The sequence below is a fragment of the Brachionichthys hirsutus genome, chromosome 2 (assembly GCF_040956055.1).
Source record: "Brachionichthys hirsutus isolate HB-005 chromosome 2, CSIRO-AGI_Bhir_v1, whole genome shotgun sequence".
In the NCBI taxonomy this organism is placed as follows: Eukaryota; Metazoa; Chordata; class Actinopteri; order Lophiiformes; family Brachionichthyidae; genus Brachionichthys; species Brachionichthys hirsutus.
The window spans coordinates 11,148,806-11,168,348 of NC_090898.1; the positions used below are offsets into that span (position 1 = coordinate 11,148,806).

The 19,543-nt window shown below is 46.1% G+C and overlaps 1 protein-coding gene and 1 long non-coding RNA gene across 2 annotated transcripts; one reads left to right on the forward strand and one right to left on the reverse strand.

Annotated features, from left to right (window-relative positions):
• Positions 1-2,417: 2,417 nt before the first annotated feature.
• LOC137906574 (uncharacterized) lies at positions 2,418-3,408 on the reverse strand. The gene is made up of 3 exons (XR_011105904.1): positions 3,385-3,408; positions 3,166-3,204; positions 2,418-2,577 (listed from the first exon to the last, which is right to left on the reverse strand). It is a non-coding gene; the product is annotated as an uncharacterized lncRNA (long non-coding RNA).
• znf512b (zinc finger protein 512B) lies at positions 3,395-18,396 on the forward strand. The gene is made up of 16 exons (XM_068750853.1): positions 3,395-3,533; positions 11,579-11,658; positions 11,821-11,949; positions 12,195-12,370; positions 12,462-12,733; positions 12,825-12,896; positions 13,286-13,426; positions 13,926-14,053; positions 14,934-15,026; positions 15,691-15,789; positions 16,301-16,537; positions 16,645-16,992; positions 17,254-17,355; positions 17,445-17,507; positions 17,607-17,705; positions 18,043-18,396. Exons 1-16 carry the CDS (start codon positions 3,395-3,397, stop codon positions 18,394-18,396), a joined length of 2,532 nt encoding a protein of 843 aa, XP_068606954.1.
• Positions 18,397-19,543: the final 1,147 nt, after the last annotated feature.

Here is a 19,543-nt window from a genome sequence, read left to right on the forward strand (position 1 = left end):
AATAAACTACAGATGAAAAACACAGTAAAAATGCTAAACAAGAGCTGCAATCATATAACTACACTGCCCCCTAGTGGAGGATTAAGTGACTTTTTTAGTCATTTTTCAGCAGCATTAAACAAATACTGATGAACACTTTGCCTGCGTCCACCATTTCTGTCCATGACACATAAATTATCTCGTGGATTTGGGCGATATTTGGTAGCTGTATTTGGCGTGTAACAAGATAGAACCCATTGGATTTTGGAGTGGATCTGGATAAATGGGCATTTTGACGTTCTTTAATGTTTGTGAAGAATTGGCCTTTCAGAACAGGAACTATAGATTATTTTAGAACAAACAAGATTTAGAATCGATTCAAATTTAAGGTGCACGTTTTCATGGTGAAATAATCCAAATGCCTTGGAAGACCTTGGAATATGTTTATCCAGAAACACTAGTGTCTGCAACAAGGACATGTTTTCACTCTTTTTCAACACCTTCTTGGATTCCATGCAGAGCATATACATATTACATTTTAGGCTTATATGCGTAGCTTTTGTCAAACAACGTGTGACAACGTCCGTGTTACTGTGGGCCGGTACTGTCATAATAAAGTGTACAAAAATGAGACTCTCCTGCCATCCACTGGCAAAGCTGAAAAATGTGTTTACATATTACATGGCATCATGGTTTCAGATGATTAACACTAATAGCAAAAGATCAGGGCACGATGACTGGCACCAATCTTACTGGGACAGATGTGGTGTCAATGACGTCATGAATGATAAATTTAGAAAGCTGGGATATTCACAATTTAATATTTACTGTCTTATAGATGGGAAATGCCACATTGCCTGTAGTAAATGTGTATCTATGGGACAAAAAAATAATAATAATCCAACACTGCAATGATGGCCTGTGTTTTATTGAGAAGCTTATTACCATTGATTATGATTAATATCAAATTGTAATATTGATCCTGAATTTATGAAACTATTTGAAACCACGTTTTTTTTTTATGTACGCTGTTGCGCAGAGCTTTTTTTGTGGTTCTTATTAATAACTCGGGAGGACATTTGGGGCATGTCTATTATTCCAGTGTTTTTTTGGGAGAGAGCTCCTCGCGGTGACTCAAACTCAAACAACTGGATCTCAGGGAAGCGATGAGGAAGAATAACGTCAGAGCTTCCGCCGACGCGACCAATAATCGTTTATTCCGGTGACACCGCGATGGGGCCGCCGGACGCGTTTTGGGATCGTTTCACATCGATTGGAAATACTTGACGATGGTTGATTTAAGGGATCGAAGCGCTGAGCCCCCTTTCCGCCAGGAACGAGCGCCGTTACGGTATTGCAGCGACTTTATCCAGACACGGTCCCCGATATTGATCTGCTCGATATCGATGATGATGATGATGATGATGATGATGATGATAATAACAACGCGAGAGTTTGCAAGTTGTTTCAAGACTGTATAGTGGCCGCTGTCAAAGGTGGAGCGGATACGCGCATGAGCCAACACGCGTTACTGTAATACTGTACACGGCCGCAGAGATAATATCCCATAATAAACGGAAATGATCCCGAGGTAAGGAACCGGGGAGCGCGTCCGCACCGGAGCCCGCTCGGCGGTTCTGCTCGTTTTCCTGCGCTTCGTTTTCTTTGACTCTCAGCAACTGTCTCGCATAAACATATTTTCGTGCCTCCCTTTAGCTCCAGAAGCGCAAGGATTTTTTTTTCTTTTTTTTTTTTTTTACTCCTCCTTCGTAATAAAGTCGCCATTTTGCTTCAGTGCCTATATAAACCATCCCGTATTCTAATATTTTGCTCAGGGAGGGGGACCTACCTTTATTTCCTTGGCTATTTCTAACAGTGTTTAGCGAGGAGACGGGGCTGGAAGAAGCGCCTCGTGGTTTTACATATTAATGCTGGAAAGGAGGGGGGGGGGGGCGAGGCGAAGGGGAAAGTATCCTGGATTTATTTTCATGTACATGAGACGTTTCTAATTTCTTTTCTCCCCCCTTTCTTCTTCTTCTGCGTCGTCTACAGAGTGGGGGGACGGTGACGACTGCCTGCTTTCTTCCAGGGCCCCCCCAGCCCCGCTCTGAAACGTTGCTTGACGCCCAGCAGGTGTGATTCGCCATGTAACGTTACATTGGTGGGAAAACGCCCACTTCAGTGCTCCTTCTGACCTCCTCCTCCCTCACACACCCGGGGCTCCTCCTCCCTCACACGGGTGACCCGGGGCTCCTCCTCCCTCGCACGGGTGACCCGGGGCTCCTCCTCCCTCGCGCGGGTGACCCGGGACTCCTCCTCCCTCGCGCAGGTGACCCGGGGCTCCTCCTCCTTCGCACAGGTGACCCGGGGCTCCTCCTCCCTCGCGTGGGTGACCCGGGACTCCTCCTCCCTCGCACAGGTGATCCGGGGCTCCTCCTCCTTCGCACGGGTGACCCGGGACTCCTCCTCCCTCGCGCAGGTGACCCGGGGCTCCTCCACCCTCGCGCAGGTGACCCGGGGCTCCTCCTCCCTCGCGCAGGTGACCCGGGGCCACCCGGTCACGAGCGCCGGGTGATTTGTTCAGGTAGGTGCGGCTGACTGGGAAAATACAAAAATGTGTAGCATTTAATAAAATAAAATAGAAAATAAAAATAATAATACAATCACAAAAATACAGGGAAATTGGCCAATCACGATGGAGTTTGCAGACACTAACGGAGCGCCGAAATGTGCGGCGGTTGTTGCACCTTTGTGTATCCGTGAATCCATTTTTCATGTTTTGATTCCTGAACTGTTTAATATGTTATAATGGTTCTGCAGGAAAAAGTACTGAAGTAGTTTTTTTCTTGGTTTGTTTTCCTGAAGGGATTTTCATCGTTTTGTTGGTTGTTTTTATTTATTTATTTCTTGGCCCTAACTTTAATTTTTCCGTCCGTCCATCTTCTTCTAGATGAGATGATCGTCTCATCTACAACCGCTTTTTGGCAAAAAAAGATTCTTAAGATTCTTAAAAATAACCTGATGGAGAGACGTAGGGATGCATCACTTCTTTCCATCGTACAGAGAGAAGACATCGTGTCCCCTAGTCCATGACTTTGACTCACCTTTTGTTTAATGGACAGAATATGGAGTTAGTGAGAATATTGATTTTCTTTTATGAAACATTGAAGGTCACACCTTCATTACCTTCACAAGTGATGATGCGTGTGCCTCCACTCAGACGACCTTTGGTCCAACAGCACAGATGGAGGACATGATGAAAGTACATTATAGAAGACAGTCTCATCAGAAGCTATTGATGTAATAACATGGTAATAACAACGCTTTGACAAGCAATGAAGCAGGATTAACGAGATTCAGAAGGGAACCCATTATTGCCTTGTCTCTGTTCCTCCTCTCTACTACCATTGCAGGCATGGAGAGCCCAAGTAGCGGCCCCAGGGTTGGGAAGCTGTCCTCATCGGGGGGGCTGCCGAGGGGCCGGACCCCCAAGCACGGACATCACCATGAGCCCGTCAGGCCCACGCCAGAGCCCGAGAACAACAGCAAGCTCGGTAAGTCACGAGCCGCCATGCATGTCGGCTCCGGGCCGCACAGCGTTTCTCCGTGTCGGTTGAAATGTGAGAGCGAGGAGGGCTTTTGTTTGGGTGGTCTGGGTTTACCCCCCCCCCCCCCCCCCCCCACACACACACACACACACACACACACACTCCTGAGGCAGCGTAAAGAATAGTTTTGCACACAACATCAGGAATTAATAAATGACGACTGCCATTGAATTTGTGCGTATTTGTCCCTATATGATCCAATTGATTTTACATTTGTGGACTTTAATTTAATTTAAATTCTGTCCACTTTGAGCGGCTGGAGAAAAATAACGAGAAGGCGAGACCGCCGGCATGAACACGTAGCAACGGGGAATAAGATGCTGCGAGTGGACGACTGGACAGACAGATAGATAGATATATTATTGTCTTAGACTTTTTTAAATAGGATTGTTTAAGGCTGAGAAATAGCTTCGTCTCCAGCCCTTAAGATTTAGTTGGTTTCTGAAGTAAGAAGGCACGTCACCAGTTTTACACGGTTCATGAAAGCCCCTTGTAGCCCCCGGTCGAGCCGTTTAGAACTCCATCAGCTGCTTCTCAAAGGGTTAATGAGCATTGCACATGCAGAGTAACCGTCCCCCAGCGCTTCTTTGAAAGGATTCTAGTTTACTTCAAACCGCGGGTCCAACGGCCTCGGTGTAATTCTATCTCTCGCTCACCACAGAAGGGCCTGGAAACCGCAACGGTTTTTTTCCTGCAACTGCCCAACTAGTGAGAAAGCCAAACAAACAAGCCTTGCCAAGTATTGTCATGAATGAAACTCCTCGCCATCTGGATGGAGACGGACGATCGTGGCAGCAGAGAACCAGACCGGGGAATTATGTTTCAATCCAATCACCAGCAGACTTTGTTAATAGAGTCGGGCAGATATGGAAAACTGGGGCTGCTCTAATATGACCCAGTTGTTTGGGTTGTTCCAAAATAACCCCTCGTTCTTACAGACACACACACACACACACACACACACACACAGCGTCCACAGAAGACTAGGCTCTCCAGCTTGCTTGCTTTCTGTGTTCATGTTCAGCCCTGTAGGCAGGATTTGCATGGCTGTGTAAGTGTGTGTGTGTGTGTGTGTGTGCTTGAGCGTGTGTGTGCGTGTGTGTGTCCTTGCTCTGGACATTTAAAAAAAAAAAAAGGCTTCATTAGAAGACAATAGGACAATAGGTTAATCATCAAAAAGTTGTGTGCCCGTTTATGTAATTGATCAGACTGATCTTGTGATTACCGGTAAAGTTCCGTGGCGTTTCACTTTCTGGTCAAGTGTGTGTGTGTGCGTCTGCGTGTGCGTGACATCAGATAATGCTATCGCAGGTGGTGTTGGTTTGATCCTGTACTTTATGGGAGTTTTCCTGGTAACTTAAGACTTGAATATTTCTGCAGGTAATTTTCCAGTTGATCTGCTTTAACATTGAAATGAAGCTTCTCCAAAATGCCAGCGCAGTAATTATGTCAGCGGATTTGATGCTGCGAGAATCTTTGCTCTGGTTTTTCCTGCGAGGATTGCTTCCAGCACAATTTGATTGCATGAGATGAAAAAAAAAAATACTTCATCGCCCTGTGCTTTTGTTGGAATCCTGTCCTTTTCCGACGGCAGCGATGTTCTGCTGTGCATGGAGCCCATTACCTGTAGTTTTTCCTTTGCCTTCAGACCGGTCTAGCCGGTCACGTCACCCAGTGGAATGAGCTCTACGTGTATTTGTGGTTTAAAGATTCTAATTGAGCAGCCAGAAACCTAAAACGGGAAACACAGCTGGTTGTGGGAACGACATGTAGAAACTAGTGAGCCACCGGGAATACCGGAAAGACACCCGGAGTTTATTTTGGAAAACATTTCATTTGATGGAAAGCCATGCCAACAACAATAATATTTCTGACAATAAGTGTGTGGACAGCTGAAATAGAATAAAGAGAATAAAAGTCAGAGAAGAACTGAACAATGTGACCTTAGACGCCAAACACAATTTCAATGTCAATTTAAACCCATTTAAAACAACAACAACAACAACAACAACAACTATAGAGCACTTAGCCAGTAGGAGAAATAGTGACACAGCAATATTCAACATTCAGTTTTTAGAGAAACTACTGGCGGCTGGTTGGACATTATTACTGCCCCTGTTTTAGTACCTCAGCCAAGGCATTACTAGCCGATCCCCACTCTGCTCCTACTCTGCCTCTGATTCGCTGAGACTCATTGCCGAGGTCAGCTGGCTTTAGCCATTAGAGTTGACGATTGGTTTCGGGCCGGTGTGATAATGTCAGGGTAAGCCAATCATCGGCCGAGGGAAGGCCGGCCATGCTGTGCTGCGATTCACGAAGTTTTGTTTCACACGTGTAGTTTCTCCCTGATGAGAGAACTTTGACCACACAGGAAACGTCCTTATTATAAGCAACATTAAGAAATAGTTTTAACGAAAGGTGTGCAATCTGACCTGATCAATGTGCTGTGGTGTGTTTCTGTTTGTACATGTTTGTACACCATCAAAACAAGAACAACATGTTCATCAAACGCTTCTCAGCTTATTACTTATTAGCAAAGTGCTCGCCATAATGAGGCTGGCGCTGGTTCGCCCATCCCACGGGGGGGCTGTGAGTCTCAGCTCGGCAAAACAAAGTCGTCAATATCCAAGGCTCTCTGTGGCGTTCCAGGATTTCCGTGCTGAGTTTATGCCCATCGCATGCGCTGCATTCTCCGTCTACCGAGGTGCCACGTTATCGTCAGAAACTTTACATGATATAGAAATGAAGAAAATCCCTTCTGGCTGGGCTGTGGGTTTTCTTTTTTTAGCTTCTGTATCCATGGTTTCCTAAAATCCCTTTATGCTTTCATACATGGGAACAAAGCGTGCCGATTGGGACCGTGTTCTTCCCTGGAGGAGCGTTCTTGAGCTGTCACCTTGCCACGAAAAGGTTGACTTTCTTCTTGTATCTCTTGTTTGCACGCTCACATTTCTTTTCCTCATAGTAACAGCTCATGATTAGAGCTCTAAATCTTTTCCCCTCCACTTGATGAGCTGTTAAACAACCAAAGTGAAAGTATCTTGAGTATTTGGATAGAACAAATGTTCTGTCAAACTGTCAAGTGCTTTAGACAAACCCTTTTTGCAAACTGGATTTGTTAATCTCTCTCTCCCTCTCTCTTCCTCTCTCGCTCTCTCTTTCATGGCATGTGCGTTCTCAGATGATCGTTTCCCTATTCTGATTGTAGGACTTTCCCTTCAGGCCTGCAGACACCATCTGCTGACCCTGCATATTTGCCTCAGTAACAGTCTCTCTCTTTCCCTCTCTTTCTCGCCACACTTTCTTTTGCTCGTTTGTCTTGCTTCGTAGGCAATATTATTAGCAGCAGCGAATCTTCACTTGCTCCACCACCCCCTCTATTCCACGTCACCCTTCTCCCACCCACTTTCCACCACTCGCCATCTTTTACTCTTCTCATGTCTCCTATTTTCTTTGATTTTTGTAATTCTCACGTTGGGACCCTTTGAGTCTCCCAATGCAAAAATATTAAAACATGTAGTTTGAAGATATATATATATATATCAGCCTGATGCTGCATCCTGTTTAGAGGAGAGTCCTTTGTCATCTTTGTCACATCTTTATTTGGCAGCTGAGAGGAAATACAGGAAAATGGGAGAGGAGAGAGATTCTGATGGGGACTATCCATAAAGGAGGCCACTGCAATCAGTCTGGAGACGGCATATATCATATAGTGATGTTGCACACACTCCTCTTTATGCCCTGTGTGTATATCTCAGTGGGTTTCTTCATTTTTCTTATTTGTATATGCTTAAGCACATTTGAACTTTCTGTTATTCTTCTGCAATGAGTCAGGTCACAGTCTTTTTCCAGTCCCCGTCGCAGCTGTGTCCTTGGACACTGGTCTTTTATTTGCCTTTCTTGCCGTTGTGGTTACACTAAACACACTTTGTGGGCATGTCCCAAATGAGCATCAGACAATAGATTAGATTTCCAAATAATATGGAGCGTGCAGCTGATGTGGAAGGCAAAAATCAATGGGCTGAAAGATGCTGTATAGGTTGTGTGGAGAACCAGATGATGGAGCAGGAACCTCCAAAATGAGCCCTTTTCCTTGATTTGGCTCCTTTAAGTGTTGCTGTTGTGGTGCTATTGAAATAAAACCACACTATAAATCTGCGGCGTTCTATTCGGCTCTGAGCTAAGCTTTTACGAGGCAGAGTTGCATTGCCACTCATTTTCCTTTATTTATTTAGAGGAGTTACGCTGGACTTTGTTACTGTGGCCGTGCTTCTGTTGTCTGCCTTGTGGCCATTGTGTTCTTCTTTTGTTAATAGCAGTTGCAAACATCCTGTGGGTGAATCACTGCCACCTTGTGGTGGTAATACTCCATTACCACCAGATGCAGATAAGAGCAAGGGGGGAATGTTTTTTAGATATATATAACAAAACAGTTATTGGAAATTTTAAGGAAATGTTTCGAATGTTACCAGGAACAAATTATGAAAATGTTAGTGATGATCCAGAAGAGATCCTAGATTTTGGATCACTTTGAAACTTTCGGTAACATTACAGTCAATGGAGCTCTTACATTATGATCTTCTTAGTCACAGCAAACATTCAAGTTTCTATTAAATGACATGAATGGATTTGATTTTATCTGGGATTTAACTGAGGGAAATTATCTGTATAATGCAGTTGTTGTCCAGAATGCATAGCCCCAAACTCGAACCCATGCTGTGGCCTGACTCACAGAACAACATGTTGCAAGGAGTTATAAATGTATTCTTTATTCTCTCATCAGACCATTATATTCTTTGATTTCTGTTGAATAACTTATTACTATAATAGCTTTTTGTTTTTTTCATCGCTGATTTTTGTGAACGTTTTTAAATGTATTCTCTGTTGAGATTATTGATATACTGCTGCACAGAAAGTGAAACGATGAGAGAGAGAGAGAGAGAGAGAGAGAGAGAGAGAGAGAGAGGAAAACTCAAAGACTGAGAGTCAGTCTCAGAGTCTGGTTTTCTTTCTGCGTAGTAAATCTGTTCTGGTGCAGCTCCACCTCCTCTTCTTACACGCTGGAATCTTGCCTGTCTGGGCGGGAAATATGGGACGTCTCCAAAGAGAGGTGTGTATAAAGTGAGACAACTTGTACTGTGTGTGTATGTGTGTGTGCATGCGAGAAAACGAGGAAGGAAATTAAACTGCAGGATGAAAAATAACTGGCAAAGTGCTGACATGCTGCTAATAGAGAATGTGTGAGGGTGGAAAGTTGTGCCGAGGTTGAAATGGAAATGCAGCAGCTGAGCGGGAGAACCAGAGATGGTTGCATCCTCGTCAGCATGTTCACGCTACGAGTGCAACCAGACGCATCAGTGTCTGCATCTACGGTTTCGGTGAGATGGAGAAAGTAGCGATACTGGAACTGCGGTCGATGCAGTTGTGCCAGCGGTGAGCGTTTGTGTGGGTTTTCTTTCTAAGCCATGTCTCAGCTCGACTGTGCAGACAAAAGGCTCCTGTGTGAGTGTTTGTAAAGGAAAACAAACGACTGTTCTATGCGTATGACTGTGTGTGTGTGTGTGTGTGTGTGGATAATATGCGCGCCGTTGCACTCAGGCGCAGCAGTTGCAGGCGTAGCTCGGAGAAGTCGGAGGTTATTTGAGATCACTAGGCAGCTGCCTGACTCCTCTCTCCTCTTCTCTCCTCTGTGTGAATTGACCAAGCGGTGCAGCAGTTGCAGACAGCTGGAAGCGAGTCATGCTCTGTCTGATATTAGTTGAGCAGCTGTTTTATCCCCATGACCTAGACCGGTTTGAATTTAACACAGTGGGCCTGCTTTGTTCCATTTTGATGGCTGGGCCGCCTGTTTGCCGATGTGCTGCTACCTGTTGTCAAAGCGGCACAACGTAGTACGAGATGCTGGAAATATTTTATTGCGTCTGTTTGTTTCACTCCAGGAAAGACTTGCCTCTGTTTATTAATTTTTTCTTATTTAATTATAATGATATATTTGCACTCTGGCCTGTGTGTGCACTAGCCTATATTTGCATTGTAGACGTCTACATGTGGTCTTTCCGCTTGCTGTAAAGAGGCCTACGATACCGGTAACTAAGACAAGTGGATCTTATTCCCATAGCAACAAGAGCATATCTATCCCAAGAGCAGAATTAATTAATTATGCCTTCCTTTCAAAATACCTTTTATTTTCTAAGACAGGAATTAGAATGCATGTTCAATTTCCTCCTCAGCCCAGGAGCTGCACCTCCGACTGCACCGCCGACTGCACCACCTCTCCAGCTGCTACCCAGACAGTTAATGGAGAAACGGCGCATTGCCTGGAGAATATTAATACACTCATATCTATGCACACAAATCACACGTGTACACACGCTGGTAATGGTTTTGTGTACTTGTATGCGGGTATCAGTGTGCACCTTCACGGCCAGCGCGGCACTACTGCTCATTCAATCTCATTCAGCCTCGCAGTTTTTCTTTCTACCTTATTATTGCAACTCTGAAATAAAAGATTCCCTGTAATCTGTCAGCCTGTGTTTGTGTCAGAGAAAGGGAAAAGCAAAGCAAGACAAACGAGGTGAAATGTAGAAATAGAAAGCCTTTATTCTCATTGCATAGTGGATATACAATGAGACTATACAACGAGATTAGGTCATCCATTGGTAAAAGTTCATGCCGTGTAATGAAAGTGAGGCGAATGAGAAGAGGACGTCATGGTGGCTCGAGCCCAGAGTGTGTTTTCATACAAATTAACACGCTGTTGGTAAAAACGGCTAAACCTCTGCCATTACGACCTATTTTCGTACGAGCGATGACAGCAGTCAAGTCAATTCATTTATTTGATGGAAAAATTCCTCCAACCATTTCCATAATCCTGGCAGTTGCATGGACGGCCCTGATCCAGAGTGGGCCCAGAAACAATCGGGCTATACTGGGCTTCATGCTCATCCTGTTCATCCTCGCTGCAGGAGAATGCAGCCGACGGACAACGTGTTCCCCGACATGGGGAAGTCAAACAGATCCTGTGCAAGGCCGCTGCCGCGTTTCGCTTCACAACAAAGTGCTTCTCACCTTTCAAGTAGTTTCCCTTTGGCATGTTCTAGATCTGATCGGACTCGGTGGCCTCCTGTCTTCCGCTGCCCTTGTTCGGTTGCCTCCGTTGGGCCAGTGCAAGGCAGCAGCAGCTTCTGTTTACTTTTTATCTGTCATATCCACCCTTCTCCAAATCACAAGCACCGTGGATAGGAAATAGAGGAAACCGAGGGCTAAAGGCAGCAGATAAGAGAGCAGTAACGATCTAGTGTGCAGCCTGATGCTCACGTAGAGGAAGACGGAGATGAAGGGCGTGGGGAGAGGAGAGGAAGAAAGTGCAAAAGCTACACGTAGGGTGAGAAGAGAGGGAGGTGATGGCACGAGAGAGGAGGGGAGACGGAGGAGCTTAGGCGGTCCGTCTGCTGTGTGCTGTGTCAGAGGTTCACGCTAACTCTACCAGTTAATGGCTGCCCTCACAGGCGTCCTTCCATGACATCAGAGGACATGAAACTGACTCACAATACTAACTCTAATCAGAACCACTGCTAACCTAACCATGATCAACCCATCTTCGTGCTGAACTGAGTAAAGGTGAGGCAGCAGGAGCAACACACGGCCTTTCCCCTCCTCTCCTCTCCTCTCCTCCTCTGACAATCGCACTCACCGTATATATTTTTTTCATTGGTTTTTCTCCATATTTGCTGTGAATGTTTGCGCGAGTTTCTTTTTGGCTTTTTGGCTTTTTAACAGTGGCGATTGATATTTGTGGTGCTATATGAAAAAAAGTCACGTAGAAATGCAGTCAAAGGAAAACGTATCTCGCTTTAGATTTAGATCAAAGCAAGCACTGAATGCGTCGAGTTTTCAAGAGTGTAATATCACCCTTGAAATTCATTTTGAAAATCCAAAGCGCTGATAAATAACTCTCGGTGCTAACGCGAAACGTGTTTTTTTTTTATCAGGTTTGATGTGTGACGAGTCAGGGGAGGGGAAAAGGAAAGGCCGTCCCAAAGCAGAGATGCAGGAACTGAGAAGCATCCCTGTGAGTATCTCTTTTTGAAGTGGGATTCATTTTATTTTATTTTATTTTATTTTTCTGCAGAGTCGGCAGCTCCCAGTGAATGTGCACAATACGATACAATATACAGCAATATTTGAATGCATTGAACTCTCTGCCTCTCCGCTAACCCTAACCCTAACCCAGGCCCACCTGATATTACAATGGAAAGAAGAGTTCAAGCGCCGCTCCAGGGTTAAGTGTCCGCGTTCAGGCTGCTGGTTAGAGTTCCCCAGCATATATGGTGTGAAGTACCACTATCAGCGCTGCCAGGGGGTGAGTCGCCAGCCGCTGTTCCTTTCTAGCACGCGACATTTCTACCTCAAGCCTTAAAGTAGATCACAGTTAAAAACGATTGTGGAAAAGCTTTGAAAGGAGGATCATAGAGGTTTTGTAAAAAACATATATATATAATGTATTTTACATGAGCTGTTTCAAGAACGTGTGCACTTGCTTTTTGCGGGGGGTGGGGGGGCAGCTCAGTCTAAAATCCCCGCTCCTTGTGCACATGTTCATTTCAGGCCACCGTAGCCGAAAAGCCGAGTCACAACTGCCCCTACTGTGAGGCCGTGTTTGCCACAAAGGTTCGCCTACAGAAGCATAAGCTGTGGAACCACCCAGACAGGGTTAGCGTGGAGCCCAAGGACGAGCTGCCTCAGTTCCAAAGCAACGCCATCAAGTTTAACACCAAGAAAAGGTGCCGGAGAGCTTGAGTTCTCACCCACACTGAGCAGCGATGTCATAACGCTGACCGTCCAAAACTGTCCACTGTCCGTCTGTGAATTTAGGCCCCTGGAGTATAACCCCCCTTCTCCAGTGTTCTTCAAAGTGAAAAAGACTCACGAGGTGTCCTCAGCCTCCCACAATGGGGACGTGGCCCACCAGAAAAGTGAGAGGAACCAGCACAGCCAGCCGTCGCAGCAGACTCACCAGCCGCTTCCGGCCCAGCTGCAGTCCCCGCAGTCCCAAAGCACGTCTTCTGACGCAGGGGGTAGCGAGAGCGAGGGAGGCAGCCTTCCTCCTCCTTTCCCCGATGAAGACCCAGAGCGAATGAAGCACAGTAAGATTACATCATATCTTTTGTAAGGGGACCGCATATTCTCATTATATATGCTGACTTTTCCTCGCTCTGTGTTTTTCTCTCGAGCCAGGACGGAAGCAGAAAACCCCGAAGAAATTCACCGGAGAGCAGCCGTCTATATCGGGAACATTTGGACTGAAAGGTAAACGCAGGAAAACGCAGGAAAACGCAAGCCGCCAGTTCATGACAGGGCGACACACTCACACACTCACACATATGGACAATTTAGTGTAACCAATACACCTAATATACAGCCGGAGAACCCGGAGAGAACCCACGCAGACACGGGGAGAACATGCAAACTCTTCACCGAAAGGCCGCAAGTCAGATTCGAACCTGCAACCTTCTTGCTTAGCACTGTGCCACCATGCTGACCGCGTGAATGAATCAGTGACTTACAAAATAAGTCCTCATCTCACACACACGCATGGTGAAGACGTCCAGCGACTCATCTCTGGGTTGTAACAGACACTTCCTGCTCGCCACGGGGCTCGCTGCTCACAGTTGCTCTTTCCTCCGTCGATCCCACAGGCATGACTAAGGTGGAGGAGAAGCTGAAGGGGAGCCGCGCGAAGAGACCCGAGGGAAGTGGGCTCAGCGACGAGCCCCAGAGAAGAACAGCTGGTTCTTCGAGTCAGTCCTCAAAGAAAGACCCAGCCGCGAGCAGCTCGGGTGAGATTAGTGTTTAACGATGGGTCGGTTTACCCATGAAATGTAGGGCCACCGGCAAAGCATGTGTTTAAATATCACATTTGAAATCACATCGATATTTAATTCAAAAATATATATCTATGTAACACAGAGAACTGCACTGAATGTGTACATCATTGAACCTAAAGTATGCAGTCTTCAAAACTATCTTGAAGCTAATTAGCTGTTCATTGAGCAGTTGCTAAAGCACGACTGTAATCTCTGCATCTGGTACTCAGCCAGAGGTTATTTTACACAAGTGGGCTCTAGTTTATTGCCATTTCAACTTTCAGCATCTCGCTTCAATGTTAAGCAGCAGCTGCGGTTCAGGTCAGGCTTATTGGCCTATTATTATATAGAGGCCGCAGGGATGGCAGTAAGTACCGAAATAGAATTCGCTCCACCCATTAGCGCATCGTAGTGCAGTCACAGTAATATCGGCTAACTGACAGAATAACACTTGTTCCCTCGTGTTTCCAAGGAGCTGCTTCTGACCCTCAGTGGCAACAAGCGATCTCCGAGCGAGGTGAAGTGGTGTGTCCCACCTGCTCCATCGTCACCAGGAAAACAATCCACGGCCTCAAGAAACACATGGAGATCTGCCAAAAGGTCAGCGTGCAATAGAGACATCCATCAGGGACATGGTCTCAGCTTCTTCCTTTTTTTTTTTTGCCAGAGCTTCCTGTGAAACCAGGAATACTTTTACGTAAGAAAAACAATTTGCAAAAGTATGAAATAAAGCTGAGGTGTAATTTCCACATAACTTATGGTGTAGCATCGTTAGATACATCTCCATGACAACCTCATGTTAGGGGGTCTGGGGAACCTTTACGGTAATAATATTGATTGGTAGGCTGTATAAATGACATCGCGCAGTATCTCAGTAATATCCTTTATTCATTTGCGCCGACATTAAAACTTGAATAAGTTGAAATGAATCGAGGGAATGTGCATTGTACTTGTCTTTGGTTTGTTTGCGTTGCACTCAGTTGTGGTCAACAGTAATAAAAGCGATAGGGCGAAGCGTGGAAGTGGTTCATCCAGCTACGTTACTCTATAGAGAGGTGTTTGCACTGAGAACAAAACCGTCGGGCTGGTGCGGTAGCCTCCAGGTCTTCAGAGACGTGTTCCTACAGTCTATTTAATACCGCTTTGGCCAAGCGACCCCGGCGACTCCATTAAAGGGACAGTCTGCCATTAAGGAATGAGGGAATTACAACATTACGGCTGGGTGACTCCCCAAATCAATAAAGTCGATGCTGAAACGAGCAGTGAAACCTCGGAAAGGGAACACTGAGTTAAATTTCCCTTTATGGTTTCCAGAGGTGCCTGATAGATCCTAAACTGCAGACAAATAATGAACTCTTATCAGATTACAATGAAAGTTGAGTTTATTGATAGAGCCAATAAAAGAGTCTCGCCACAGGAACACTTGCTTCCAACTACAGAAATATCAAATGATCCCGTGACTGGCTTTTAACCCCCGCAGCTCCAAGACGCTCTGAAGTGCCACCAGTGCCATAAACAGTTCAGGTCTAAGGCCGGCCTCAACTACCACACCATGGTTGAACACACCACCAAGGTATGTTACAGGCACGCACACACAAGAGCTCGTCGTTCGCTCTTAGCTTCTTCACGAACGTAGATCTGCCTCCTGAGTTTAGCTTTGTCCCGCTGACTGGAGTAACTAGTTACTGGACACCAAAGGTCGGCTCCACAGCCATTTAGAAGGAGGTCAGGTGTGCAGTGTTGTGATTCCATGCATGGACATGCACATTACTCTGTGCTTTGTGAAGGGTGCACGCACCCATGCAGGAGTCGTTCTACACTGCTTCACTATCTGCTACAGAGCTGCCATGCCCGCTCTAAAAATTGATCTTTAGAGAGCTTCATTTTGAGCTTCTTTTAGCTCAGTTCATCCTCCGGTTGCTAAAAGAAAAACACAAATGGCATTCACTCCACTGGGATTCCTCCGTAAGTCCCAACTCTCTCTACCCCCCCCGCCATCTGTTGTTCTGGACTTGGCTCAGGTTTGGCACCAGTCCACGCTCGAGTGAAAACACAAGTCCGACAGTTGCCGTAAACGAGGCTCGAGCAACAGCCTCACCGTGAAAACCGTATTATGATCGTGGCGCAGTGTGAACACATGAGATGGGAAGCACATTTTCAGCACCATTATTTTAGTCAGGCGGGAGACAGAGGCGTTGTGGTGGGACTTGCTGAAGCGACGGTGTGTTTCCCCACAGCCCACGGGGAGTGAAGGCCAGACGGGCGACAATCACAAGGAGAGAGAAAGGCTGCGCCAAGTGCTCAAACAGATGGGACGAATCAAGTGTCCTAGTGAGGTATGCACGCCTTCTTTCTGCCTTTCTCACTCCCATCATTTACTTCTTATATCCTTATTACCTTTTTTTTCTTTTTGCATCACATTTTCCTCGGCCCGTTTCTCCTTTCCGCCTCCCTTTTTCAGACCCCTTACTTTGTTTATCCTTTTACCTCTTTTTTTCTTCTTCCTCTTGACATGCTGCCCAAAACCACATCAACACTCTGCTTCCCATTACTTACGCTAGAGCACAAAAGGCAGACAGGAAGAGAAAGTGCTTGAGAAAACACTCTCCACTGTGACGTGTACTTTCACTGGAAATTGACTTTCTGCCTGTTTCCCTTCTCGCTCTTTTTTTTTATCAGTACCTATAAATTACTGACCAGCCGCAATATTGTTCCATTAAAACAACACTTTTGCTCCACTTACTCCATCTTCTGATTAATGAGTGTTGTTATTTTGTCTCGTTTTCATCGCCGGCCTCGCTCAATTCCAAAAAAAAACATGATGTGTACCAACACATACAAATACAGGGCTGTTCAGCCCATTTTTCCAGCCTGATGGGGTACCAGTACCACCAGAAACGCTGCGGACGGGAGTTCTCCGAAGATGAGAAGCCTGCGTTTCTATGCCAGCACTGTGGAAAAACCTACCGTTCCAAAGCTGGCAGAGACTATCACGTGCGTACCGAGCATTCCTCAGCTAACGCCGCCACCGCCGCCGACAACAACAGTATCCCCGACACCAACAACAACCCTGGCACAGAGCGGGTAAGATCGTCTGACAAGTCTGTGGTGCTTTTTGAACTGATGGTAATATAATCAGTTGTCAAAGTTCTCACACAAAAAAACTTTTTTTTCTCACACTGCTCATTCAGGTCATCCCTGAGGATGTTCCATCAATAGGCAAGAAGGAGCAAATCCCAGCTGAGAAGAAGGATCGGCAAGAGAAGGCGCGGCCCGGCCATCCGAGGGAGAAAGAACGAGAAGTCAGGGACGAGACCGCGGGAAGCGAAAAGGAGAGGGAGACGGAAAAAGAAAAAGAAAAAGCCCCACCGAATGCAAGTCTGGGGGATGACTTTGAAAGGACCCCCAGTGGGAGAGTGAGACGCCGGTCAGCTCAGGTAGCAGTCTTCCACCTGCAGGAGATAGCAGAGGATGAGCTTGCCAAAGACTGGGGCACCAAGCGGCGCATCAAGGACGACCTGGTGCCTGATAGCAAGAGGGTAAGGACAGAGAGCGGCCTTAGCTACATGACACGCAGACAAACACACGCACGGGCTCAGGTACGGACACGAACACCTTCGACCAAAGATCGATCGAAGCCCGCTCACGTACCGACGATTTCACTCCGACACACGTCAGAGCGAAAATGGCTGGACTTGATAAACACATCTGGTTCATCAGCAATTAAAGACGGCCCCGCTGTCTCTTTTTTAGGTGTGACATTATCAGAAGAATAAATGCAAATGTTCTCTCATGCACAGTTAAACTACACGCGACCTGGACTCCCCAATTTCAGCCCTGAGCTGCTCGAGTCCTGGAAGAATCAGGTCAAGGAACAGGGCTTCGTCTGCTGCACCAATGAGGTAAAGAGCACGATCTGAGTGTGTGTCGGTGCCGATGACGTGTTGACTTCACGCGCACACCCAACTGGTTGTCGGCTACTTCTTCTCAGAACTGTGAAGCAGTCTATTCCAGTGTGTCGGGACTGAAAGCCCATCTCGCCAACTGCAGCCAGGTACAGAGTGCTTCACCCAAATGTGCACTTTAGGTCAAGCAGAACAAGGTTGTACTCATCTGGCTTCCCTGTGTGTGCGTGTTTGTGCGCGTGTGGCAGGGTGGTGGAGAACTGGGGAAGTACACCTGTCTGATCTGTCAGAAGGAGTTTAGCTCGGAGAGTGGCGTGAAGTACCACATCAGCAAGACTCACTCACAGGTGGGTCTGTTTCAGTGTGAAGCTTCAGCTTCAGCTCGCCCAAGTTCATTTAGTTTTGCTTCTATTTTAATGTCACAGGCAGCAACGAATACAAAGTCCCAGAAGAGGGCATGTTGATCTATGTGAACAAGATGACAAGATGCATATGTTAAGTTCCGACAGTCGACTTTACCCCACGCTGTCGTAGATTTGTCGTCTCTAAATAACTGTCGCCTCTCGCGACGCCCTTGTTTCTCTCCCTTCTAATGACAGAGAGGAAATGCGCCGAGCTGTATCGGCGCTCCCGTGGCTTCCCCTGAGGTTGGCCGATCAATAACAGTGTCTGTCGTTGCTTTAGAACTGGTTTCGAGCAGCCGCCAGCCAAGTGGTCGCCAGCAGCAAGAGCAAAGTGACAGAGGACACTGGGGTCAACGCCGAGGTGAGGAACGGTGCTACCGCCGGTAAGAAGAGGGGCCGCAAGCCAAGGGAGTACCCGCCTGTGGTCTCGCCTCCCCCCATGAAAACTGAAGCGCCCACCACTACTCAAAACTCAAGCCTTGCCACGAGCCCCTCATCCGGCGCGACCCCGTCCCCCGTCCCGATATCTGACCCAACAGACAGTGCGAATTCAGGCAAAAGCCGGCAGCCCTGCATGCCCCCCTCCGCCGCCGCCAGACGAAGCAAACCCAGGTGGCCATCTTTGTCAGAGTAGCCCTGCTTTTTGTCGACCCAGGAGCCAGAGACGAAGCTTACTGTAAATGTTATACCAGGAAGTCAAATGACCTTTCTAACGCAACACGAGGACTCGGCACCGATAGGAACTAAAACATGTGCAGACTTGGTTTGAAACCCCAACGTCTGCTGTTATAATCGATGCCCACGTGACAGTCGTGTTTTAATTCCTCATGACGCTTTTGTCTCCTTCTTTCGGGCGCACATTTCAGTTTCTGCAATCTCAGCAGGGTTGTCGGCGCTCATCCCGAGCTCAACTCCTGACTTCTACACGGATAGCATTTTCTTAACGGAGGTAGTATTTGAAACAAACATTGAGCAACTCTCTCCAGAGGTTTCATGTCGTGTTTGAGAGGTTTGAAAAATGATATTCTATTAGTATGGTGAAGTCACTTAATGATAGCTAGATAGCTGTTTTACATTTCCCCCACCCCCACAGATATACTGTCCTGTGTAGAGAAACAATATCTATAATCTATATACCTATATACGCAGAGCAATGATGCCGTCTGTCGTTTTCAAGCCTGGCACATTCAAGTGGATTACAAGCAATCGGAATTGTTGCAGAGTGTGCTGTAGTGCAATGTTGTTGTTTTTTTTCTGATTCTGCATTTAATGTTATCGACTTTTTCTAAGTTAGCAAATGTCATATAAGCTAAAATGTCGGTCAGTTATCTTTAGCCCACAGCCTATCAATTTGGAGACTTTTATTTTGATGTTATTTTTTTTTCATACGTATTTTATGAGGATGTCCGCATCAACAACCAGAATTAAGTTTAAAAAAAATATTAGCTATTTTACACTGAAGTATATAATAAGCAGATTACTCCCCCCACCCCCACCCCAAAGAATATGATTGTTTTAGAATTCCATCTGAGGTATATGTTGTCACAAAAACACCTGGCATTATATGACATTGTTAAACAAAAAGTAAGAACAACTTGAAGGATTTTGTCTAAAATAGGAGGGTGAAACTAAAGCTGGGACAGGAGGATCAATTTCGTGAAGCTTTGTTGCACCATTGCAGCACAATCAAAAGAATTGATAACATCTTAAAGATGTCGGCTACTGTCTTAGCTCGACTCAAAGAAATAAGAAAGTGACTAAAACAAAATAATATCTTTTAT